The 25,135-nt window shown below is 51.2% G+C and overlaps 2 protein-coding genes across 2 annotated transcripts in view; both read left to right on the forward strand.

Annotated features, from left to right (window-relative positions):
- PHF12 (PHD finger protein 12) overlaps positions 1-19,455 on the forward strand; it is a 32,144-nt gene extending 12,689 nt beyond the window's left edge. Inside the window, exons 3-15 of the mRNA XM_009560216.2 lie at positions 1,884-1,956; positions 3,523-3,910; positions 4,476-4,596; positions 5,713-5,845; positions 6,543-6,707; positions 7,330-7,491; positions 8,585-9,401; positions 11,395-11,517; positions 12,874-13,017; positions 15,001-15,099; positions 15,650-15,732; positions 17,421-17,559; positions 18,284-19,455. Coding sequence (XP_009558511.1) covers positions 1,884-1,956; positions 3,523-3,910; positions 4,476-4,596; positions 5,713-5,845; positions 6,543-6,707; positions 7,330-7,491; positions 8,585-9,401; positions 11,395-11,517; positions 12,874-13,017; positions 15,001-15,099; positions 15,650-15,732; positions 17,421-17,559; positions 18,284-18,618 — 2,782 coding nt within the window. The 3' untranslated portion in view covers positions 18,619-19,455. The remainder of the gene's footprint in view (positions 1-1,883; positions 1,957-3,522; positions 3,911-4,475; positions 4,597-5,712; positions 5,846-6,542; positions 6,708-7,329; positions 7,492-8,584; positions 9,402-11,394; positions 11,518-12,873; positions 13,018-15,000; positions 15,100-15,649; positions 15,733-17,420; positions 17,560-18,283) is intronic.
- A 1,280-nt stretch (positions 19,456-20,735) lies between these two features.
- DHRS13 (dehydrogenase/reductase 13) lies at positions 20,736-24,582 on the forward strand. The gene is made up of 5 exons (XM_054085002.1): positions 20,736-20,902; positions 21,361-21,479; positions 22,823-22,946; positions 23,021-23,332; positions 24,101-24,582. Exons 1-5 carry the CDS (start codon positions 20,776-20,778, stop codon positions 24,403-24,405), a joined length of 987 nt encoding a protein of 328 aa, XP_053940977.1. The 5' UTR covers positions 20,736-20,775; the 3' UTR covers positions 24,406-24,582.
- The last annotated feature ends 553 nt before the right edge of the window (positions 24,583-25,135 follow it).

Here is a 25,135-nt window from a genome sequence, read left to right on the forward strand (position 1 = left end):
TTGGAATGGGGCAGACGTGTTTCCAGCAGTTCAGGCACGTTCGTCGGGAGCTTCAGAGGGCTAAAATTCACTATGAACAAATCAAAGTCTGTAGGTTTTCTTCCCCTGGGGTGCTGGGAGGGGAGGGGGGAGTGGGCCGCATGAATCTGTACTGGCTGTAGCTGCAGGTCTATGAGCTTGGTTTTGAGCAGGAATAAAACCTGAGCTATTGCAGGATCCACTTTAGGTCTTGGAATGGATTTATGCTGCAGCAAGCATGGGGATCATTTGCTACTCTCCTCCTTCCACCCCCTTCCCCGCTTCTATTAGTAAAAGATTCGTTTGGGGCAGGGGGAACTGCTGCCTGAGCCAAGCATCGGAGACTGCATGTAAAGCAGCCAGCAGCTGAGGCTTTGCTCTCATCTAGAGCCTGATCTCTTGTTCATCCAAGTCCTCCAGGAAATGAGAAACATAAGCTGCAGGTATGTTTGTGCGTATAGGCAGAGCGCGCTGCGTTTCTGGAGCGCCTGGAACCCGGAGGCCTCTGAAACCCTGCACTCCTCCTCAAAATGGCTGCCAGATGTGTTGGCTCTGTGGAATCCCCTGGAGCCTGACACCAGGAATGCTGAGGTTGTTACCAGCTTGGTTCTAGCTCCGTTCTTCCTTCAGTCTTCCAGGCACAGCGTTAGACCGAGCGTGACCCTGGGTGGCTGCGGTACCTGCGGAGGCTTTCTGTCAGCACACGGGTGTGCTCGGGGCAGGGCTCGCCGGGACTCTGGTTAAACAAAGGAAGCGTGTTTGTTTTTACAGCTCGAGCTTGGGAGCCTGGGCTGGGATCCTGTGCCATTTCCCCGTGCTAGCAGCAAGATTCTTGATGAAGACGGCCTCTCCCTTTGCTGCAAAGCACAGTAATTACCAGCCAGATCCTGCGATAGCGCATCCATCTGACTGTTAGGTGCAGGAGATAAGACTGACTGTGCAGCATCAGGAGGCAAAATGTTTTAAAGTCTCTCCTAAAGCCATGCTGCATGGTCACTGGCTGTGTTTCTGACAGTGTGTACGCTTCTCCTGCAACAGTCAGCAGTTTGCTGAAATAAATCTTAATGATAAAGAGGTGTTGGAAAGTACTTGAGCTGGTAGTAAGATCTGTAAGGGAAGTGTATCGTCTAACATATGCTGCTCTGCCTTTGTGGAAAAGTGTTTCTCAAAATAGGCCTCCTTACTCCTTTATCTATCTAATTTGCTTTGGTTTATTTCTAGCATCCAAATGAGAATGTCATTTCGATGTGATACAGCTTTTATAGTACGCACAGATCCATATGTGTAGGATGAATTTTGCACTTCATAGCCAAGGCAAGCTGTATATGGTGACACTTTTTAAGAGTATTTGGGTTGTCTTAAGATAGAAAGTGATTTCCACCATTAAGTAAGCGTGCCCGGGGTGGAGCACATGAGAAGCAGTGGGTAGGCTTCATGGCAGCTTGTTCAGTTGGACTCACACTGCAAATTCAAGGCATGGAAGTTCCTGGGTACTCGACTGTTCTTTCTGCATGGGAATCTGTGCAGTCCTACGTGAAGTAATTGAGTCATTTGAGGAGGTGTTGGTGTTGCGGAGAGGTACATGTGTTGCACACAAGTCTTCCATTTGTCTTGGCTGTAAGACTGGCTCCTGAAACCATGGATTGTGCTGCTTTGTGGGGATGGGGTGGGGTGGACCCGCTTCTCGGGAATGTCCTGCAAAGTGGATGTATGGGGGAGCAAAACCAGGGAGCATCACCGTAAAAGGGGAGGAGGAAGCACCCGGGAGCGTTGAACCTCAGAGCTGCCCAGACCCAGGCTGTGTGTACGTGAGAAGAGGCGTTCCAGAAATAACAGTAAAGCATTACTTTGTGTTTCTCTTGTAGCAACCCTCCGCTCAGTGAGGAAATGCTGCCGCCAGGGGAGTGGATGTGTCACCGCTGCACTGTACGCCGCAAGGTAAAGTCTCTTGTAACGGATGTGATCCCTGCCCTTCCAAATATCTATCTGAATCGTGAATCCTGTGTTTTATACCTTCCTCTCCCTTAACGCGTACATCTGTACCACCAGAGCTGCTATTTGTGCTCGCAGTTGCAAAGGGCTTTGTTAGGAACAGGCTTAAAGAAAACTAAGGGGTCTTGATGAGACCCTCCTGGTATTTTTAACCTCGCTACTAGGAATGAAAACTGAAGCGCCTGCTGTGTTCTCGACAAGCTGTGCCTTTTAAACTGTTTTCCTTTCCTTGACTTGGGGAAAGGAGGGAGAGCAGAGGCACAGCGAGCATGGGAATGGCTCGAAGAGGTGAGCTGCCTACAGGTGAAACAGGAGTCACGTTAACACAGCTTTGGCATCAGGGCTGTGATTCTGGTTAATGTGTGTGTTTTAGAAGTGTGACTTCACAGCAGTTGCACATCAGCAGAGGGTGAAATCACAGTGAGTTATGATTTCCTGGGCTGTTGAACAGAATGGGGAGGAGATGATTGGGCAAGATTGTGGCTTGTCATCTTTTTTTTTCCCCTTGATGCTCTTTCTCCAGGAAGCTGTCTTGCACAATGTAAACATCTTATTGCTGTGACTGTAAGACTGTGTAGCAGAGGGTTTAGAAACTGCAGCAAACTATATAGCAACTGTTCCCTTGAAGTGACACCCAAAACAGATTGGAAGAAAACTGTGTACTCAGCCTTTTGTTCCTGAAGCGATTGCCTTGTTCTGTTTCCAGGGCACTGCTCAGCCATCTGCCAACAGTCAAAATGAAGGTCATAAACTTAAAAAATAAAATAAATAGAGAGAAAAGGAAAAAAAAAATCCCCTACTTTTCTATGTTAAAAACTGCATGATAACAGTTTTCTCCTTTTGCAGACCATTTTAGTGATTGAGTAGCTTGGTTCATCCATTTTGGTGACGCTGCCAGGCACTGGAGTGGTGCACAGTTGCCCATACTGGGCCGTGCAGCATCCCCTCATGTTGAAAACTGGATCTTGTGGTGATTGCAATGTATTTTTTCCCTCTGCTGCATTTCTCCGTGCCCACCTTGTTCAAAATTCCTGTCATCAAGAGACAGCAGGGTGTTGTTTGTATATTGTGCTTGTATTCTCCAGCCGACCTTCTCCTTCCGTAATGGGTTTGGATGCTCTGCCAGGATTAATAGACTGCATCGACAATGAGCGGTCTGCCGTGGAGTTTCTCAGTGTTGGCTGGCAAACTGAACAATTGGTTTGTCAAGTATTTAGGACTAGATGCTATGAAACGTTTTCCTGACCTGGACTCCAGTATCGCTATCCTGAAAGGAGAGAGATGCTAACTTTCTTCCCTGTGCTTGGTTCCCTCCAGCTGTTTTGTCATCTGTATGGTTAGCTACAATTAAATTGGTTTTGTTAGGTCAAGGCTTTAATGACTTCACAGGGAAAGCTGTAGTAAGTGGCTCAAGCCTTTTCAGATGCTGTTTGTCTTCGATTGCATATTTGTCAAGGTTGATGTGCTTTGTTTGTGGCCTCCATGATAAGCCTGCCTATTCATGTCGTGCAGAAGCGAGAACAGAAGAAAGAGCTGGGGCAGGTAAATGGATTGGTGGACAAATCTGGGAAAAGGACCACCTCCCCCACCAGTGACGCAGACCTGTTGGACAGGTCTAGCAGCAGCATCAGGGCTAATGCGCATGCCAGGATCTTGGAAAGGAGAGCAAGCCGGCCTGGCACTCCCACATCCAATGCCAGCACCGAGACCCCCAACTCGGAACAGAATGATGTCGATGAGGACATAATTGACGTGGATGATGACTCTGCCATTGCAGAAATGGACTGTGGGCAGCCCCAGCTGAAGCGACCCTTTGAGCTTCTAATTGCTGCTGCCATGGAAAGGAACCCAACGCAGTTCCAGTTGCCGAATGAACTGACCTGCACCACGGCACTTCCAGGTGAGCCACGGCTTGTCTGTTATTGAAGATATCCGCAGTTGCATCCTGCTGCCATCCTGCCTCTTTTCCCTCTTGAGTCTGCAGTAGTTGTGGCTCCAGCAATGCTCATGGGTGAAAGTAGAGGGTGCAGATGTATCTCTGGTCCTCTTCCAGCTGTCCGGCAGCGGGCAGCTCTTCCAGAGGTTAGCTGTGGTGATGCTGCTGCCTCACATTGCATCTCCATCAGCGCTTGTGGTAGAAGCTTTGTTGTTGTCACCTTGATCTAGATCAGCTGTCTAAAGAAGAAAATCGTAGTTGTCATAATACTTGAGCTTGATTTCTGATACGATAATCTAACAACAAAGTAATGCATATAGGATGTCACTGAAATGATTGAGTACAAAATATGCCTGCCTTTACAGTCAGTCTCTGTCACTTAAGGCTAGATTTAGTGGTTGATAAGGGTTCCTTAAGCAGCTCTTTTTGCCTTTTCTGTTTGCCTCTGCCCGAGATGATTATGTGTATCTACCAAAAGGCAAATCTCTGCTATGTGGGTAACCCAAAGCCTTTTCAAATTTGCTTTCAGGTACAAGTAAGAGGAGGAGAAAGGAAGAAACCACAGGAAAGAATGTCAAGAAAGCACAACACGAGTTAGACCACAATGGTTTGGTTCCCTTGCCGGTGAAAGTCTGCTTCACATGCAACAGGTACTCGACTCTTCCTGGGAAGCTGTTCTGTGTAGCTGCACCCTTCCCAGGAGCAAAGTTCTTGCTGAAAGAAGTCCATGACCTGTTCCCTTTCCCATTCCTCTTCATTACTGGCTTACAATCCTCTAAACAAATGGGAAAATAATCATCTTTGCTAAATAACAATTGTTTAACCATGGCGAGTGTAGGTGTGGCTTCTGCAGCCCTCTGTGGCTGTAAAGGGGTTTAAAATGTAGCCTGAAGAGAGCAAACCATCTTGTCTTGGGTATTGTCCTACTAAGAGAAATTCTAAAGTGATGACAGTTAAGAAAACATAGATATTTATCTGTGGTTCACGAAGGAAGTATGCAAGGAGGTGACCTTTAGGAAATAGGAATCCACGGATAGAGTTGTAAGGCCAAGGGAAATTGGAATATTGCACTGAAATAGGAAATCTGAAAACTAGCACAAAATATTGCTGGTTTAATAACTGCTTAAAAAACACAGACAAATCCATGTTCAAAATGTCTGTGGAAATGAAAAACCTTAATTCAGGAACTCTGTCAGATTGAGTTGCTGGAAGCAGGTGGGCTTCTGTGGGGAACGGCTAACAACTTGTTCCTAGAATGAAGGCTTCTTTAAAGCCTGGGGAATCGGGTGTAGGAGCTTCCTGGAGTTTGAGGCTCATTCTGAGAATGTCCTGTTGAAGTAAATGTTCCAACTTCACACAAGATTCGTGTGAGGAAAAATGTAACAATCTAAATCTGGAATTTCCTTTGGGTCTCTGAATTTTGCTCCAAATGAAGCCACTCAGGATTAATGCACAAGCTCAACTTGAAAAGTTGCTTACATGACAGAGGTTACAGCTTTCTAGGCAGGGCATCCCTTCCTGCCAGAGGAGCTCTTTTGCACCAAGAAACCCTCGTGTGCACGGTCAAGTCCTGTTGCTTTGAGTGGGTCTTCCAGAAAGTCCACATAGATCAAGTTGCAAATCAGAAGCCTAATTTTAGATGCAAATAACACTGTGTAGGGGAATTGGTGGGGAAGGGTGAGCTGGGATGGTCAGCTGAGCTCGCCTGAGGGTTCAGTTCATGCTCCGTATTCTGTACAGAGAATAAGATGTGACTCTCTTTGCAGGAGTTGCAGAGTGGCACCTCTAATTCAGTGTGATTATTGCCCACTCCTGTTCCACATGGATTGTCTGGAGCCACCGCTTACTGCCATGCCTCTGGGTAGATGGATGTGCCCAAATCACATAGAACACGTGGTGGTAAGCAGGACTATGATTGCAGTATGGTAACCGGATGCTGGAGTGGAACCTGGCAGGTCCATTAAAGGACAAAGTACAACAAATGTAAAACAGCTTCTGAGCTCTTATTGCTCCCTGTAACGCTTGTAAAGCTCCTGCTGCAAGCAACGCGCTCTCCAAAGGAATATGATGCTGCTATCTGCAATAAAATGTAAAGAAGGGGGAACTCCTTCCTGTAACTGAAGCTGACAGCTCAGATTGTGGCTCACTGACAGCTTGTCTGGTTTTCAGACTGGACTCTAAGATCTAGATGAGCTTCCAGAACCGTGATACAAAGCAGCACAGTGCTACAAATAGGGGAAGTAATTCTTTGCATGCTTAACCCAAAAAACTTTCATTCCAAGAGGGAGTTTTCATTTGTGGAAAAAGCAGCGTACTTGAGACTAAATACTCAGGAAACAGGGAGCTGAAACAAAGGGCCTGTGCCCAGACAAACTGCTTCTGAGAGCATTGACGCTGCTTAGTAGGCCTCTAAATGCTTTTGTATTCATCTCCAGCAATGTACTCTTTAACAGAAATGCTTAGTGCTGCAGGAAACAAATAGTCTAAAGCTGAGCTGATGCTGTACTGCCAGTGCTACGAGGCATTATGAAAGTCTTAGGGTACGTTAGAGTGACCCGCAGATCCCTAACTCCTGTGGCATTATCTGATCACCCAGCTGAACCAGAAGAACTTGACCCTGAGTAATCGGTGCCGAGTATTTGACCGGTTCCAGGACACCATATCTCAGCACGTTGTCAAAGTGGATTTCTTAAACCGAATCCATAAGAAACATCCTCCGAATCGCAGAGTTCTTCAATCAGTAAAGAGAAAAGGTTTGAAGGTATGTGTAAACAAGTAGGTGTTGGGGAAGCTCCCTGTATATGTACTCTAGTCTGGAAGGGAAACCAGCACGTCCCGTAGGGGCGGGAGGGTGTGGGGTCTGAGTGGCTGCGTTGGTGAGGGGTCTGGCAGCCAGCAGTTACTTTTCACTACGCAAGGGATTTAAGCAGCTCTTTCTCCAAAAACCATAATGTTCATCTCTTACAAATAAGCCTTTAAGTCTAGCCCAAACATAGAAAGTACAACACAAAACCTGCTGAAGTGTCCCTACAGTCGGAACTGGGGATGCTGTGTTAAACCCCAAAAAGTATTTGCTGCCAGAATGCCTGAAAAATGCCATAGAGGTTTCCCTTCTTACTAGGCCTTTTTTGCATGACTTCTCTTAGCTGTAGCCCACATGTTGTGCTGAAGTCATGCCTGACCTAAGGGAATAAAACCTATTAATTTTGGCGTAGCTGTATCAATTTGAAGTACAGTCCTTGAAACTTCTAATGCATTGTCTGTGGGATTCCTTTGGGTCAGGAAGCAGCAAACACGAAGCACAGTGCTGGTTAGGCACTTTGTTTAACCAGTCATTCTTGAGTAATTGTTCTCATGTGTGATCTTCTTTCTCTACAATGTAGGTTCCTGATGCTATAAAGTCCCAATATCGGCTTCCACCCCCGTTACTTGCGCCTGCAGCGATTAGAGATGGCGAGCTGATCTGTAACGGGATCCCTGAGGAACCCTTGCAGAAGCACCTTTTGAACACTGAGCACTTAGCCAGCCAGACAGAACAACAGGAGGTAAATGAAGTCAAATGCTTGGACTCCGCGTCTGTAGTTGCTTTGATACAAAGATCCTCTTCCATTTCAGTCGTGATCAGAGCAGTTGTCTAGGAAACCAGTCTCAGAATCATCTCTGAAGGTGATAGCTTGTCTTGTCTCTGACACCCTTGCCCATTAAAACTTAATTTTGGCTTTCCAGGTGAAATGTAGAGCTCCTTGTTTGACACTTGAGGGAAGTGGTGAAATAGTTTTCTGGCCTTAAGAGTGGCATCGAGGGCTTTCTGTCTAGATGTCATTTTTATTTCCTAGCTGAGGGGAAATACTTTCCACTTTGATTATGTAAGGCTGCTCTCTGACACGTTTATTTGTATGTTAACGTCAGATTTCTGGGCTGCTTTTACTGCTGACAGAATTGGACTTTAAAATCAAGGTCAAATGAGTGTTTAAAGCCTGTATGAAACTTTTGCCAGATCCCACAATGCGAAGGCGTGTTGCTTTACAGTCAAGTCCTCCTGTTAGCTCAGGCGGGTTCTTTTCTATGAGTCAGGTGCACATTCATCATAAAGCTTAAAACTTGAAATAAATCTTTTGGTCTTCCTCTATCTTGTGTAAAGGAAAGGTCCTCTCCACCCCAGCTTTGGCAAGCTAATCCCTGTAGAGCGAGGTAGATCAGCATTTCTTTCCAGCCTGCTGAAGTGTAAGTTGGAGGGTTGTGTTTGGATAGAAGCCCATGTTGGTGAAAGATGTGTTTGTAACAAGTTGAGGAGTTACAACACTTAATGAGTCAAGAGAAGGAAGAGTTTGGGGCAAGGAAGTGCAGCTGCTTCCTTCTCCCTCCTTCAGTCTCAGCTCCTCTGTGTACTGTCTCCAGCATGGAGATAAACAGTACTGAGTTTTGGTTGAGCTTTTGTACCTCTGGGCAAAGCTTTTGCCTGTTTGTAGGTGAGCAGCAGAGCAGATGCTGTAGTTCCAGGCTGCGTCTGAGCAGTCAGTGCACAGTGCAGCACCTGAAGTTCTTGGTGCTGGTTGAACAGTGAAGTTGATGATGAGTGTTGAGGTTTGGAGCTCTGGCTGCCCGTTGAGTTAACCTGCACTTTTTTCTTCTTCCCAGTGGCTCTGTAGTGTTGTTGCGCTCCAGTGCAGCATATTGAAACATTTATCTGCTAAGCAGATGACTTCGCTTTGGGACTCTGAACAAACAGAGAAGGCTGATATTAAGCCTGTTATTGTGGCAGACGGCTCACTCGCCAACCCCTACCAGGCAGCTGACAAGGCGCCCACACCTTCCCTCTATTCCATGTCATCCTGTACCTCAGGGATCACCACCCAGAATTCCTTGAGCTCCTCGCAATCCCAGCAGACTTTGTCACAGGAAGATGTCAACTGCAGCTCTTGTATAGATAAATCCAAGAAGGTGTCATCTTGCGGGACTTCAAACGGGCCGACAGCCTCTGACATTAAAGTAAACGGTCCTCATTTCTATGGCGTTTCATCCGAGTCTTCAGCACAGTTGACTGACTCCCAGAGACTCATCGGATCCGGTAACACAGTACCAGTTTTGTCTCATCGGCAAACGTGGCCTCGGCCCCTCACGCCTCCGGCAACTTGTGGACTGCTGAATCACACCATTGGAACCATTGTCAAAACAGAGAACGTGGCAGGACCTGTTTCTTGTGCACAGCGAGGTTCTGTGCCGGTCACAAGTATGCCTACATCCATATCGAGCTCCTGTGCCAGCCTGGAGACCACCAGCACTTTGCAAAGAAAGAATGTGCAGACCCAGATAGGACCGCCGCTGACCGCAGACCTGCGATCCATCGGCTCCCCTCTAACCGCCACGAGGGCTCTCACCCCTCCGCAGGCTCCAGGAGACGGAATCTCTGCTGTGGGGTCCACAAACAGATTCTGTTCACCAGCACCACCTTCAGGTATGTGCTGCTTTACTGATCCTGGCCCCTAGGGCTGGGATAGAGTGCAGGACGAATGTTCTTCTGAACCTCAAGGCTCTAGCAGTCTGCCCTCATTTAAGTGGGAACAAGAGAAGTTTCTCAAGTAGCCTCTCTTAGGTCCTTTCATGGGAGCCATGAGATGTATTTTTCCTGACTGCCTATACCTGAGAGGGCAACTCTGTCCTGAGGAGCAGGATAGTAGAGCCGTTTCAGTTCTGGAAAGCAACACTAGTTCTAAATCAATTGGCTGCTGTCTCAGTTTCAACACCGAGCCTCTGTGATGCTGCTTTAAAACTGCTGCTTTGTTTTAAAGCCCTGGTTTGATTGCAAGGGGGGTCCTGCTCACCAGAGTAGCTGCCTGGCATCTCCCTGGTGAACCCTTGTGACTGTCCTGGGGATGGTTGTGTCCCCTCGCATAGATATGTTTGAAGTTTGCGGCTGCATAGCCTTGATGTTGGAGAAGTGAAGGCTTGGGAAGCCGTAGAACATTTAGTGTCTGCTAGCCCACTTGTAGAGGGTAGGAATGGGCTGGATGTACCATCTCTGTCCTCGCTGTTGAAGTGCTTATAAACCTTCTTCAGTATAAAAACATCGATTCATGGGTGTTGACAACTGAAAGTCAGTGTTACTGCCCATGACTCAAATTTTGCTAGAATAAGCTTTCACTTCAAGCGTTCTCCTCCTCCTTTTTCCATCGCCACCTCAATGCTCAAACCAGTGACCCCTTTGTGCAGGCTGGGTTTGCAGCAGTTGCTGAAGAGCATGCAACAGAGCTGTCTGTCCCGTCTCTTACAGCTCCTGGCTGCTCCGTGGCAGGCTGGCGTGGAGTGGCTCAGATCTGGTGACTGCAAGCACCAGAGGCCACAACTTTTTATTATTCCCTTTAAAATTCCTTATTGAGTAACTTCTGAGCTTCACTTCGTGTTTGGAAGCAGTCCCCGGAGTACCTGACCTTGTTTATTGCTGAACAAATCTGTTTACGCTAGGGCTGCTGGTTTGGCCATGCCCTGCTTAGAAATGCAAAACTAGGAGAGGTTTTGGTAGAGGAAATGAGACCATTTCGTAGAAAACCTCTTTATTGTGGTTTGAAGAGCACTGTAAACCCTCTATAACTTTGTAGTTACTTACAGATGCTAAAAAATTGCCTTTGGTGCAAAGTTGGGTTCTACAAAATGCAGATTAAAACATCGTTTTGGTGCGGGGTCTCTTGGGACAGGTGTAAATACATAGGTTTTCCATCTAACATGATGCATATATACATTTATAACTAATTATGGTATGCAAAGTGGGTGCAAATTTTGTTGCCAAGTACAAAAATACAAGTCATTCATGACTTTTTGCCATAAATTTCAGGCTTGCAGTAGTTCAAAGCAAACCAGCTTGAGAAGATCTGGTACCAACAACACATTAAAGAGGTTTTGTTTCCTGGCGTTTGCCTTTGCTTCTTTCAGCCACATGGCCACTGCCAAAGCAGTAGGATTTTATTCTGTAAATAATAAAATCTGCTTATGACTGTCACAATCTCACCAGACAGTGAAGTACAGCCCAGGCTTGATCATGGTGCAGAAATATAGATGTGGCAGTTCAGACCTAGGCAAGCTGCTTGGCAAATGTCTCTGGGTTTAGCGAGCTCTTCAGGCTCCTGGGGGCTTGGTGCTCACCTTTCCAGTCTCTCAAGGACATCACTTCCAGTCTGTCATTGCTGCTGCTTCAAGCAGGGAGTCGGAGCTTGAATGTACAGGTGCTCCTGAACCAGAGCACAAGGTAGAGACCAGCAGTTGCTCCATGTCTGAGGAACATGCGGGTCCTCTGCGAGCAGGAGAAACCACTAATCCAGCCTTTATCAAAGCATAACTAGGAGCAAAATGAAGTCATTCCAAGCAGCTTGGAAGCAAAGTGCAGCCTGAGGGCTGGGTGCATGTCTGGCGAACGTCACAGTGACATCTCTTCTCTGCACCATCTTTCTCTGTAGACGGTAAGGTCAGTCCCAGCACCTTATCCATAGGAAGCGCTTTAACGCTACCCTCATCGCTCACTTCAAACTCTGCAGCTATGTTGGACCTCACCAGTTCCCTGAAAGCATTTATGGATGGCGGTAAGTATTTAATTCATTATCAGTCTCTGCCAGCCCTGTGTGTTTGCTTCCCTAGCGCATTCGGTCTCCGCTTGAGGAAAAGTTCCAGAGATAAAGGAGGGTTGTAGTCAGGTGAAGGTGGGCATACATTACCTTAAATATGTCACACGCCTCCCTCCTTGTGGTGTTGCCAAGGCAGCAAGGCTGATGAAATGTCTTCTGCCTGAAGCATTTCTGGGGAACCATCACAAAGCTGTTGCACACGGGCTGCTTTCCAGGTGGAATTCACATGCACAAACCTGCAGCCCTGCCATGTTGTGCTAGCTGCAATCCAGAGCTGTTCCCAACGGGCACAAAGTCCAGCAGCAATAGATCTTGTAGTCAAGCAGTCACCTGAGTGGCAATGCTCAGATGGGTCGGTTAACTCTCTGATTTATTTCTGCTTTTGTCAGTCTTCTCCCAGACTGGCCTATTTTTTTATTTTCCTTTTGTTGCACTTGGCAAGAAATGCCAAACCATAGCAGAGTGACTTCAGGAGGAGGAGACTGCTGCGCAGCAATCGTCAGGAGCATAGTGAGGCCGTCGATAGAGACGGCCTTCTACATCTGAAGAGCAGCTTTTCTGACGTTACCAGTGTGACCCTCTTTTCTTGGGTGAACCCCAACTACTCAGCCTGCCTAGACTCCCTCTCTGCGATCAGGAAAGGCCATTCTAGCTCTGCTTCTTCTCCTTGCTGCTGTCATTGATGTGGAGAAAGCTCTTGGAAGAAGAGGCTTGCCAGCCTGCTTGCTGCCAGAAAGCAGACCTCTGTAGGGCTTTACAAATAGAAATACCTCAAAGCTATCAGCAACAGATCTGCTTTAAAGCTCATAAATAATATTGTCTGAATTGCCCTATTTTGTTTAATTGACCCTGCTATGAAAGCGCCTGCCTCAGGAATGTGCCTGTAGCAACTTCAAAGGTGGTTACAGCTTTCTTCCATAATGTAGGGTGAGACATTTAAGTAAATAATGAAGCTTCGCAAGCAGGACCCAACCTGCTTTTGTCCACCTCTGCAGACCTGTTGCTTCTGAACCAAAACAGCAGATTTTCAGCTTATTAGTCCTTGTTCCCCTAGACTTCAACCTTAAAATTCCACTTGCTGTCTCGGTTGTAGCTCTCTGGCTGTCACTGGTGCTCTCCTCGCACGCTGCTCACAGGCGATGATATAAAGGAATAGATCACTTGTTATGTAAGATTCTTGATATTGCAGAATCTGTCGGGTCTTTGCTCTTGAAGCAAATGACAAGTTTGAAAGTGGGACAGTTCAACACACTGCAGCTAAGATTGTTCCCTTTTCCATGAATAACTTACTAATTGCTTTTTGTTTATTAACAGAGATTGAGATAAATATGCTGGATGAGCAGCTGATCAAGTTTCTGGCCTTGCAGAGAATACATCAGCTCTTTCCTTCCAAAGCTCAGTCTCTAGCAAGCAGTGTCAGTTCCCATCAGCAATCTCCTGTGGGAAACCACATCGAAGGTAAGAGCAGCCCTAGAATAGTTGGGTTATGTTGAGCCACAGCTTTTGGGCGCTCCGTTGCCTCTTCACTGAAGGAGATCTCTCTCTTCTTCTGGTGTCTGTGTGATGCTGCCTTTCCCCTTTCATTCCCCACCGCTCTGAATTTCCACTGGCCAGAAAACCCTGCAGGTCCCTCTACTTAATTATTTCCAAATTATGGCGATGAAAATGTCTTCTGTAACTTTTGAGCTTCTGCTGGAAATCTTGAATGAAGATGTGTTTTATTCATCTTAGAATTAGCAAGGGATGGGAAGGTTCAGCTGCTTTGTTTTTCCCTCACCTTTGAGATGGGCAAGAGAAAGATGGGATCCTGCTCTCTTTCTGCGGAAGTTGCTTGTGAGACAAGCCCACAAACAGGAGGGACTGGGGCACAGAATACGTGTGTGACTTTGTTGCCTGTTCGGAGTAATGTCCGTGTCAAGCTGAAATGCTAAATGCAGCTAATGCAAATAATGGAAAACAACTTGTGCTTCTGTTGGAAATCTCCAGATTCCTGAGCGTGTGCTTTGTTTCTGGTCACTGGTATTGGCATGCTGACACCTAAAGCTGCAAGGCAAATGTGGCTTCCCTTCCTCTGCATACAGCCAGTCCTTTTAATCCGTTCTCAAGCGCTAACTGGACAGCCTTGTTGGGGAACAGGTCTCTGCTCCCCCTCTGCTAGGCCGGGGGGGGGGTAAATATCGCAGATAAGATCTGGAAGTCTGCTGGCAGTCAGTAACAACCTTCTGAAACTCTGCTTGCTCACTTGCATCACCAAATTCTCTAAATGCTTTGTCAATCTTCTTTTGAACACCGCTGTAGGGGCACCAGGCTGGGCCGTGAGCTGCTTCCCGCTGTTTCCCTGCCTGCTCCTAACAGACCCGCTCTGGAAATTCTTCAGCACTCTGCCCTTTGAAAGGCACATTGGTCCTGTCTTATCCCATTGCCCTTTTTGGGCAGGAACTGCATCCAGCTGACTGTTTAGCATTGCTGATGAAATACTAGAACGTTTTGTGAGCCCAGCAGAGCCAGGCAGCTGGAAGGACTTGTGCAGGGCAGCGGGCAGAGGTGGGAATTTGCACATGTCTGCCGTGTTGAGTGCTGCACGTCCAGTGATGCCACTCAGTGTGGTCAATGTTCTTCACATAGGCGGCTCTGCAAACAATCTCTTGTAATCCTCATGATTTGTTTTCAGACTCGTGGTGTAAAACTGCTTTGCAGATGTAGCATCAGAAGAGGCCTAAACTCTGTGCGTACAAGCAGCTTATCTCCAAGACAGCTGTGAAATCCTGGCTAGGCCCGCGTGGTCCCCCAGAGTTCAATATCTGTTTCAAAGAAGATGATTTTCTGCCCAATTGATGCGGGCTTGTGTGAATGATTTGCACTTGGCTGCCAGGGACCTGGTCTGGAGGCTCAGCCCTGGAGCAGCCATTGGTGCCGGAGGGACCAGCCTGTAGATAAAGGAGTCTGCTCAGTAAATCACCCTGTCCTGGGAGCCAACTTGGTCTGTGGACAAGCCCTGTTCAACCCTTGGGTTTTTCCTGCAGCTTCACTAGAACTGAAATCACAGCTGTTAAGTTGATGACATTCACCAGCACCAATTTTTTTTGAAGTGGCACTTTGACAGCGAGACTCGGATCTTTGATTACCCAGAGTGGAAGAAATTAAGAATAGTGGTGGGAGGCTTGTGCTTTCCTCAGTGTGTCTGGATTCTGCACACTCAGTATTAACGTTCCCCGAGTTGCACGGCTTGTGGGTGACTGGAGAGAGAAATTTTCCCTGCCTGGCAAAAAGACATTTAGTGCACAAACATTCCTAGAGGGTTGGGAATTGGAGTTTAGGCCAAAGCTGACTGCATCCTCCTTCAAATCTGTGCATTTTGGAGAGTTTAATGCTGGGGACACTGGGGTCAAGCAGCCTTTGTAGCTGATAACATTGTTCAAGTGTTTTCTTTTTATCTTGCAGCGCAAAGAAAGGAAGTGCAAGCCCGGGCTGTGTTCTATCCTCTGATGGGCTTGGGGGGTGCAGTCAATATGTGCTATCGGACCCTCTACATTGGGACAGGTGAGTAAGTTTTTCCTGCCCTGACCTTTTGGAATCAGGGTGGTTCTCCTGCAGTATTTGCCAAGTGGGTGTTGAAGAAAACAGATGCATTGTGGCTGCTTCTACTGGAATTCTTCGCTACCAAGGAATGTGGAAATTCCCCATCCACTTGAATATTTGTAGGGTTGTGCTTTTTTAACCTGGCTGGTGTCAAAATGAGCAGAATGGCTCCCCTGGAGATTTAAAGCCTGACTGATGGAGAGAAGAGTTACAGTTTGCTCGCAGGTTTCACTTCTTTCTGCTTAGATTCTTCCAGCGCTCTGGATAGACCCAGGAGCTGTGAAATGCTCTTCAACCTTCATGGAGCTGCCAGCCTTCCCTTCCCCCACTGAAACTTTGTTCAGTGGTGGCTTATCGAGGCATTATTCATGCAGTCCTGGGAGCAGGGACAAAGGCAGTTGCTCCCCTGTTGTTTTGCTAATTGAAGTTTAATTCTGTCTGTTGTTCTCTGCTGCCTGACAGGTTTTTTTTCTGAAATAAACTGAGCCTGTTTTGTCCTCCCCATTGACAGGAGCTGATATGGATGTGTGCCTTACAAGCTATGGTCACTGTAACTATGTGTCTGGCAAACATGCCTGCATATTCTACGATGAGGTGAGTGCCTGAGTGGGGTGGAATTTTATGTATTTTTATTATTCAGCATGCGTGGCCAGTAGGAGCTGGAGATGGAGGCAGCAGGTTGTCTTTGTGTGGTGCTCCTTTGTGGACTACAAAGTAAGAGCCAGGGTTGTGAATGGTTTCACTCCAGTGACGGCTGCGTCAGCGTTTTCTGTCAGCCCCTTTTTCTGAAGCACAGAGCTCTGCCAGCGTGATTTCTCTGAGCTAACTGCTTGTGGACAAAGACTGACCGCAAGCAAGGGCTGTCACTGCCGGTGTCTAGGGAAAGAAAAAGTCATAGAAACGCTTCGATAATTTTTGATCCTGCTGCATTCTTAATAAAAGCTGAATTTTATGTGTCTGCATTGAACCTCAGCTGGAACAAAGCTGGCAACTGCTCCCAAGTCTCCAGCTTTCAGGTGTGAGGGTGGTACAGAGTGCTCATGCCATCTGCAGGACTCTCTATCAATTATTTATTCAACTGCAGTTCCAGTTAGGCACCTCAGCATAAACAGAGGTTCACAGTTGCTCCTTAACTACAGTCCAGAGATTAGTTTGTTCTTAAAGTAAGTAGACTAACCGCTCTGCCAGTAAAAGCACTGCTGGAGATGTCTCTTAGTGTGGAAATGGTCTTTGAAGCAAGATAGTGTCTTTTATATCACCATTTGTCAACCAGCAACTGAGCAGCATCCAGGATTAACCCAGAGCCGGCTTTAGCCGTTCCTCCGGCGCACTACAAGCTACAGAACACACTCTGTAATGGGATCCAGACCTTAAATCTGTGTGGAAGCATCTCCTCACAGTGGTCTATTCTAAATCAGGCTTTAGGCAGTGAACTTCTTCCATGCTCCAGCAGGCCTCCTGTGGCTGTGGTGGCTCCAGAGGGAGAATTCCCCCTCCTTGGCGCTCTCTGCTGTTCCCGCTGCTGGCCTTTGCAGCTCACGCCTGGCCTTTGTCTCGGCTCTCTAGCAAGTTACTTGAGAATTTGCTGTGCATGGGGAGTTTTTATAGCTTAATTAAAGCGCTGTCATCCCTGAGGGACAAGGTCTTCAGCCCTCAGACGATTCCTGTGAGCTAACCTGAAATCTCCTCTGCTCTGTCAACATCCTCTGCAAAGCTCAGTTGAGCGTGACGCTGCTTGTGTAACGCTGTGTGTCCCGGTAACGTCTCCTGGCATCTCAGTGTCTCTAAAAGGCCTGTGAATCCCAGGCTGTCCCTATCCTGCGGCTGCTGCAGCCCTGCTGGTGTCCCTTTTGCCATCTTTTGTCTGCATTCCACAGCACAGTGCTTCCCTAGGCACAGGTCTGGGGCCAAGTCTGCCTCAGCACGCCTGTTAAATGGTGCGCTCGCTTGGTGAGAATCAGCTTGAAGCCCTGTTTATGAGAGATCAGCTGGTCCGAGTGCAGTAGGTAAAACCCACTTCTCTTCAAAGCTCCTTTGGCTCTCCTTCCCTGCTGGGAAGCATCCTGGGAAGCAGCTCTTGCTGGAACGCCAGCTGTGCTGTAGGCACAAGCCGTGTGCGAGGGTCAGGCTGGTGGTCTCTGAAGCTGGAGGATATTTCAACTGCTCTTATTTAACCACCAACGGCGATAGGGAGAGGGGATTTGTGTTTCAGTGCTCGGGTTAGATGGGCATAAGCCTTCCTGATTGCGTGTGTCAATTCCCTCCTCTTCTCTTCTTTTCAGAATACGAAGCATTACGAGCTGTTGAACTACAGTGAGCATGGGACGACTGTGGACAACGTTCTGTATTCCTGTGACTTCTCGGAGAAGATGACACCCACTCCTCCCAGCAGTATTGTTGCCAAAGTGCAGAGCGTGATAAGTGAGTGTTGAGCCAGCGCCCGCCCCACGTAACGCCACAGGGAGCTGAGAGGGGGGACAGCAGCAGGGGCAAATCCATCCCTTCTTGGTGCCCCGTGTTCTGCAGCAGTCACTGCACCTCTTTCCAAAGGAGGAGTCTCCACAGGCCTCAGCCTGAGTTACACAAGCCCTTCCTCTGCTTGGGGGGTGCCTCGGCCAGCCAAGAGCTCCACTGTCAACCCCGCTCCAGCCTCCGATGCTGGAGTTATCCAAGTGCCAGGTCTCTGGCTGATGGGCTGCGCTGGGAGCCCCACTGAGGGCTTTCCCCATACGCGTCCTCCCCTCCCAAGCTGTGAGTGAGCGACCTGGGCTGTGTTAGAGCCATCCCTTACTCCTGCTTTCCACCCAATCGGCTTTCTCTGTTTTTGGCTTCCAAAATCCCTGGAGGTGTTCAAGGCCAGGTTGGATGGGCCTTGGGCAGCCTGATCTTGTGGGGTGTTTCTGCCCATAGCAGGGGGGTTGGAACTGGATGATCTTTAAGGTTCCTTCCAACCCAAACTATTCTATGAAAATAAATGTTTGAATGCCTGTACCTCTCCAGGGCTGTGAAGAGATTCCCACGTCTCTTTTATCCTCCTGGCCAGCGGATCCTACCCCTGCTGCCCCTCCGCAGTCGCCCCTGGTGATGAAATCCCACGCCGGTTTCGGCCTGCCTGCCTCTTACATGGATTCTTTTTCTTTTCCAGAACGACATAAAAGCAGAAAACAGGAAGAGGAGCCGCATGAAGAAGCCGCTGTGATGAATTCGCAGGCACAAGGGCAGCATCGGAAACCCTGTAACTGCAAAGCCAGCAGCTCCAGCCTGATCGGAGGCAGCGGAGCGGGCTGGGAGGGGACAGCCCTGCTGCACCACGGCAGTTACATCAAGCTGGGCTGCCTGCAGTTTGTCTTCAGCATCACCGAATTTGCGACCAAACAGCCCAAGGGGGACACTGCCTTAGTACAAGACATGGACTTGGAGGAGAAGCTTTCTCTGAAACCCCACCAGGTGCCCGTGCTGCGGTCCAACTCCGTTCCCTAGGAATTTTAGGAAGAGAGCTTTTGGAGTTAAGGAAAAAGACCCTCAATCGAGACTCTTACAGTGCAAAAATGTACAAACCGAGGTGGGATTTTCTATGTCGGCCCAGAGACTGTTCACACGCCGTTTGCATGAAATGAAGAACGTTTAACTTTTTTTAATTTTTCTTTTTTTGCTCAAGTTTTAGGGGCATTTGCACATATATTTGTACTATACATTTCATTTTAAAAGGAAAACTGCAGCGAGAGCAGGACGCGTCAGAGCGAGGGGCGACCGCCGTCTGACTCGAGGACTCTCTCTGACAGATCGTTCCCACGCAGTTGTAAAATAATCAGAAACTTGTTCTATTTTGTGCCAGTGACAATAGTTTTATATTAAAAGAGAAATACAGTTTTCATACAGCAAATCTATACAATATCATTGTTTTATTTAATGTAAAGAAGCGCTCTTCTTCCCACAGTTATTTTTTCCCATCCCTCCCTGCTATGGTTGCACTACAAGTAGCTACTGTGTATTATGGGCAGTGAGAAACGAGTTCTTTTCCTGGTGTCCATCCTATTTTTATTTTGAATAAGGAAAAGTGTTGGATTCTGTGTAAATACATCAGTGATGGCATTTTTCAATGTTTTAAAGCTGTGTACAGTGCTACATGTGGTAATGACGTTCCTCAAATTGTCTATTGTAGCAGATCGTTTTGTCGTAACCTGTCTGTCTCTTTTGTTTCGAAGCCACCTCCCCGCAGCAGGACAGCGAGCTCCACTGTACATAGTGATTGTAACGTTTTAGACTTTACAGAAACTTTCCTGTATTCTGTATATAAAAACAAAATACTTCACATTCTGTTTTCCGACTGTCTTGTCTTCACTCCTGTCACCACAACTTGGAGCTTCCCCGCAGTCACCGGCTGCAGAAGAGCCGCAGGAACAGGTGAATGGAGGCTGCCTGGGGGTGGAGGAGGAGGAGGATGGAGGTCCAGGATGGGGACTGGAAGGTCATGGAATCATGGAATGGTTTGGGTTGGAAGGGACCTCAAAGCCCATCCAGTTCCACCCCGTGCCACAGGCAGGGATACCTCCCACTGGATCAGGTTGCTCCAAGCCCCATCCAACCTGGCCTGGAACACCTCCAAGGGAAGGGGCAGCCACCGCTGCTCTGGGTCTCCACCCTCCCAGGAAAACATTTCTTCCTAAGATGTCATCTCAATCCCTCTTTCAGCTTCAAACTCTTCCCTTCGTCCTGTCCCTGCACTCCTAGAATAGCTTGGGTTCCAAGGGATCCTTGAAGGTCATCTAGTCCAACCTCCCTGCACTGAGCAGGGAAGTCTTCAGTGGGTTGAGAGCTGTCTTCAAATGGATGAGGCCTGACCTGGCCTTGACTGTCATCCCAGCGATGGGATATCTAGCAACTCTTCAGCTGGATGGAGAACATCTTCAATGGGATGGGGACTATCTTCAGTAGGATGTTCCCTCCTCCTGGTGCCAGGAATTCCCTGCCCATAGCAGGGGTTGGAACTGGATGTGCTTTAAGGTCCCTTCCAACCCAAACCATTCCATGATTCTTATGTTCCTGCAGACAAAGCCCTTCTTCCATGTGGCTCTGGTTGTGCAAGGTGGGACAGGGAGAGACGAGGCAGGACAGCGTGGGATAAGGCAGGACATGGTGGGACAAAGGAGGACATGGCTGGACATGGTGGGATGAGGCAGGATGAGGTGAGACAAGGACACAGTGGCACACGTCGGAACACGGTGGGACAAAGTGGAACATGGCAGGATGAGGCGGGACAAGGGTGGGCACATGGGACGAGGCAGGGACAAAGTGGGACATGGTGGGATGAGGCAGGAGGAGGTGGGACGTGGTGGGACATGGTGGGACGTGGTGGGATGAGGCAGGAGGAGGTGGGACAAAGTGGTAGGAGGCAGAATGAAGTGGGATGAAGCAGGAGGAGGTGGGACAAAGCAGCATAAAGTGGGATGAAGCAGGACGTGGTGGGACGAGGAGGGACAAGGTGGGACACGGTGGGACGAGGCGGGATAGAGTGGGATGAGGCAGGAGGAGGCAGGAGGAGGCAGGACAAAGTGCGACGAGGCGGGATGATGCGGGAGGAGGTGGGACAAAGCGTGACAAGGCCGGACGCGGCTGGACGAATCGGGCCGAGGCGGGATGGGGTGGGCGCTGCTGGGCTGTGCGCTGCTGCTGGCGCTGTACGCGCTGCTCCGGCACGGGCTGCGCCGCCCCCCGCCGCCCCGGGACCGCAACGGGATCCGCGGCCGCACCGCCATCGTCACCGGTCAGCGGCGGCACCGGGAGCTCCGGGGGCGCTCGGGGCTCACGGCTCCGTCCCGCCGGGGCAGCGCGGGGCTCGGGAATCTCGGGGCTCACGGGCGGATCCCGCAGGGGCTCTCGGGGTTCGGGGCTCTCGGGGCTCCGTGCTTGAGGTTCGGGAATCTCGGGGCTCACGGCCCGACCTGCAGGGGCTCCCGGGGTTCGGGGCTCTCGGGGTTCGGGGCCCGTGGCTCTCTGTTCTCGGGGTTCGGGGCTCTCGGGGTTCGGGGCTCACGGCTCGGTCCCGTAGGGGCGACTCGGGGCTCGGGGGGTGTTCTCGGGGTTCGGAGCTCGTGGCTCTCTGTTCTCGGGGTTTGTGGCTTTCGGGGGGTTCGGAGCTCGGGGCTCACGGCTCGGTCCCGCCGGGGCGGCGCGGGGTTCGGGGCTCTCGGGAATCTGGAGGCTCACGGCTCGGTCCCGCAGGGGGCAGCGCGGGGCTCGGGGCGGCAGCGGCGCGGGAGCTCGCGCGGAGCGGGGCGCGAGTGGTGCTGACGGCCCGGAGCGCGGCCAGGGGGGAGGCGGCGGCCAGGAGCATCCGAGCGGTGAGACGGGCACCGGGCACCCCCGGGACAGCCCCCGGGACAGCCCATGATACATCCAATGGGACACCCCATAGGACACCCCCATAGACACCCCAGGGACAATCCATGGGATATCCCCTGGGACACCCCATGATACATCCAATGGGACACCCGTGGGACACCCCATGGGACACCCCATGGCACAACCCTGAGACACCCCATGATACATCCAATGGGACACCCCAGAGACACCCCCAGGACAATCCATGGGATATCCCCTGAGACACCCTATGATACATCCAATGGGACACCCCCGGGATACTCCACAGGACACTCCACAGGACACCCCTGGGACAATCCATGGGACACCCCACGGGACACCCCATGACACAACCCTGAGACACCCCATGATACATCCAATGGGACACCCCCGGGACAATCCATGGGATATCCCCTGGGACACCCTACCCCCCCCCCCCCAGGACAGCCCATGGGACATCCCTGGGACACCCCATGAGACATCCAAAAGAACACCCCCCTGGGACACCCTCAGGACACTCCATGGGACACTCCCCCAGGACACTCCATGGGACACCCCCGGGACACCCCACAGGACACCCCGTGGCACAACCCCGAGACACTCCATGGGACACTCCTCGGGACACCGCCACAGGACACCTCAGTGGGACCCCTGAGAGACCCCAGGCACCCCCATGGGACTGCAGGACGCCCCCTGGGGGATCCTTGTGAGACAGCCCCGAGGGACCCCCAGGACCCTCCTATAGGACCCCCCCATGGGACGCTCAGAACGCCCCCATAGGACACCTCCATGGGACCTGTGCAACCCCCCTGGGACACCCCCATAGGACCCCAGGCACTCCCTTGGGACTGCAGACACCCCCTGTGGGATCCTTGTAAGACACCCCCGTGAGACAGCCACGAGGGACTCCCAGAGCCCCCCTTGGGACCCTCCCATGGGACCCCCCAGTAGGACCCTCAAAACACCCCCATAGGACACCTCCATGGGACCCTGGGACACCTTGGGGGACACCTGGGACACTCCTGTGCTGGGCACACTTGGGGGACCCTCAGGACACCCTTATAGACCATCTCACAAGGCACCTCCAGGACAGTCCCATGGGACACATCCCCCAGCACCCCTGGGACACCCCCTGGGACACCCCCAAGCACCCCAGCCCTCCCCAGGAGACCCCCAGAGCACCCCTGGGCATGGTCACCCTGCACCACAGGGACTGCACGGTCTCCCCCAGCCCGGCACAAGGCACCTTCACCTCCCCACTGCTGCACCCCCTGAGCTGGGTGCCCCCACTCCAGCCCTATTCCAGGCTGTACTGTGCCTGTAGGAGACCGGGAATGCCGAGGTGCGGTTCATGCAGCTGGACCTGGCCAGTCTGCGCTCGGTGCGAGCCTTTGCCAGTGCCTTCCTACGCCAGGAGCCCTACCTGCACCTCCTCATCAACAACGCCGGTGAGTGCCGGGATCCCCCGTACCCCCTGCACCCCTCGAGCACCCACCACGCGCTGCCATGGCTTCCTTTGCAGGGGTGAGCGCCGGGGGCATCACGGAGGATGGCTTCAGCCTCCCCTTCCAGGTGAACCACCTGGGCCATTTCCTGCTCACCCAGCTGCTGCTGGAGCGGCTGCAGAGCTGCGCACCCAGCCGCATCGTCATCGTCGCCTCCAGCGCCCACTGCGCCGGCCGACTGCGCCTTGACGCCCTGGGCCAGCCGCCCCCAGGGCCCTTCTCCACTTTCCAGGACTACTGCGACAGCAAACTGGCTAACGTGCTGCACGCCCGGCAGCTGGCCACGCGGCTGCAGGGCACCCAGGTGACGTGCTACGCCGTGCACCCAGGTAGGGACCCGGAGCTGGGGATGGTGGGACAGAGCGTCCTCCGCATGGCACGTGCTTTGCAGGAACCAAGGCTACGTGGGCATGGTGCAGCCTTTGCAAAGAGAATTCCTGCACGTGGAGCATCCCCCTGCACAGAATGCCCTTGGCAAGGTGTCGCCCTTTCCATGGAGGACCACTTTCCGTGGTGTCTCCACTTCCATCGAGCACCCCTCTGTGTGGTATCCCTGTGCACCGTGTGTCCATTTCCATGAGGTGCAGGGATAGGATGAGGGGAAGGGTTTTGAGCTGCAAGAGGGCAGATTGAGATGAGATCTTAGGCAGAAATATTTTGCTGTGAGGGTGGGGAGGCCCTGGCCCAGGTTGCCCAGAGCAGTGGTGGCTGCTCCATCCCTGGAGGTGTTCCAGGCCAGGTTGGATGGGCCTTGGAGCCCCTGATCCAGTGGGAGGTGTCCCTGCCCATGGCAGCGGTGAAGCTGGATGGGCTTTAAGGTCCCTTCCAACCCAACCCATTCCATGATTCAATGATTCTGTGATCCCTTCGCACACTGTCCCTGTGCACCGCGCGTCCCTTTCCATGGAGCAGCCCTTTGTGCCGTGCTCCCTTGCACAGAACCGATGTTCCACACGGAGCACTGCACTGCCGAGCCGCGTGCCAGCCGCCACGCTGCCAGGCCAGCCCTACCACAGCCCCTCCAGAGCAGCCAGATCCCACGTGGGCCCTTCCCACCGGGATCCAGGATGCGACATGGCTGCTTCCCTTCACCCCAGGGTTCGTCAACACGGAGCTGTTCCGCTATGCGCTGCTCTGGCTGAAGCCGCTCTTCCTGCCGCTGGCCTGGCTCTTCTTCCTCGACGCCTCCGAGGGTGCCCTCACCACGCTGCACTGCGCCACACAGCCGGGCCTCGAGTGCTTCAGTGGACGCTACTTCTCCGACTGCTGCCCGCAGGAGCCATCGCCGCCGGCTCGCGATGACCGGCTGGCCCACGCGCTCTGGGAGGCCAGCGAGCGGCTGGTGGGGCTGCGGGGCGGCGGGGGGAGCCCCTCGCCAGGCCCCTCGGATGCCAGACAATAAAAGCGATGGTGGTGAACGGGAGGAGCACGCCAGCTCCCGCGCCGCAGGCAGGATGGGGCTCTTAGAGGAGGCAGAGTGGGGCTGGTGTGGGCCTCGGTGGCCCCTACAGCAAAATCCCTATGGCACAACCTCTATGGCACAGTCCCTGCGCCGCAGCCTTTATGGCACAACCTCTATGGCACAATCCCTATGGCACAGCCTCTGTGGTGGAATTGCACAATCCCTGCGGCACAGACCCTTTGGCCCAGCCATCACCACACAATCTCTTTGGTGCAATCCTACAATCCCCCTGGCACAGCCGTTACGGCACAATCCCTTCGGCGCAATCCCTTTGGCACAATCCTATAGTCCCTCTGGCACAGCCGTTACGGCACAATCCCTTCGGCACAGACCCTTTGGCCCAATCCGTAGCCCTGGTGCGGGGTTTGGGTGGCAGCGGCCGCGTTTGCAGGCAGGCCTGGCTCCCTGCCCTGCGGCCACAGCACTACCACAGTGCACACTCCCCCGTGCAAGCACCATGCCTTGCACACACGCACACCCCCGCTGCAGCGCACACGCCCTGCCTTGCACACGCACGCACACACTGCGGTGCAGAAGCCCCGACTCGCACGTGCGTGTGGAGGCATGTGCGCCTCTTGCACATTAACACCTCGCACACCCATGCACGTGTAACCTGTGCACAAGCACCCCTCGCACGCTCACCCTGTGCGCTTGCACACACGCGCACCCC

This window comes from Cuculus canorus, chromosome 20 (assembly GCF_017976375.1).
Source record: "Cuculus canorus isolate bCucCan1 chromosome 20, bCucCan1.pri, whole genome shotgun sequence".
Lineage (NCBI taxonomy): Eukaryota > Metazoa > Chordata > Aves > Cuculiformes > Cuculidae > Cuculus > Cuculus canorus.

Coding starts and splice junctions, on each gene's coding strand:
- DHRS13 (XM_054085002.1), top strand. CDS start 20,776: ATGGGGTGGGCGCTGCTGGGCTGTGCGCTGCTGCTGGCGCTGTACGCG. Junction 21,480..22,822: donor CGGCCAGGAGCATCCGAGCG/GTGAGACGGGCA, acceptor CTGTGCCTGTAG/GAGACCGGGAATGCCGAGGT. Junction 22,947..23,020: donor CCTCCTCATCAACAACGCCG/GTGAGTGCCGGG, acceptor CTTCCTTTGCAG/GGGTGAGCGCCGGGGGCATC.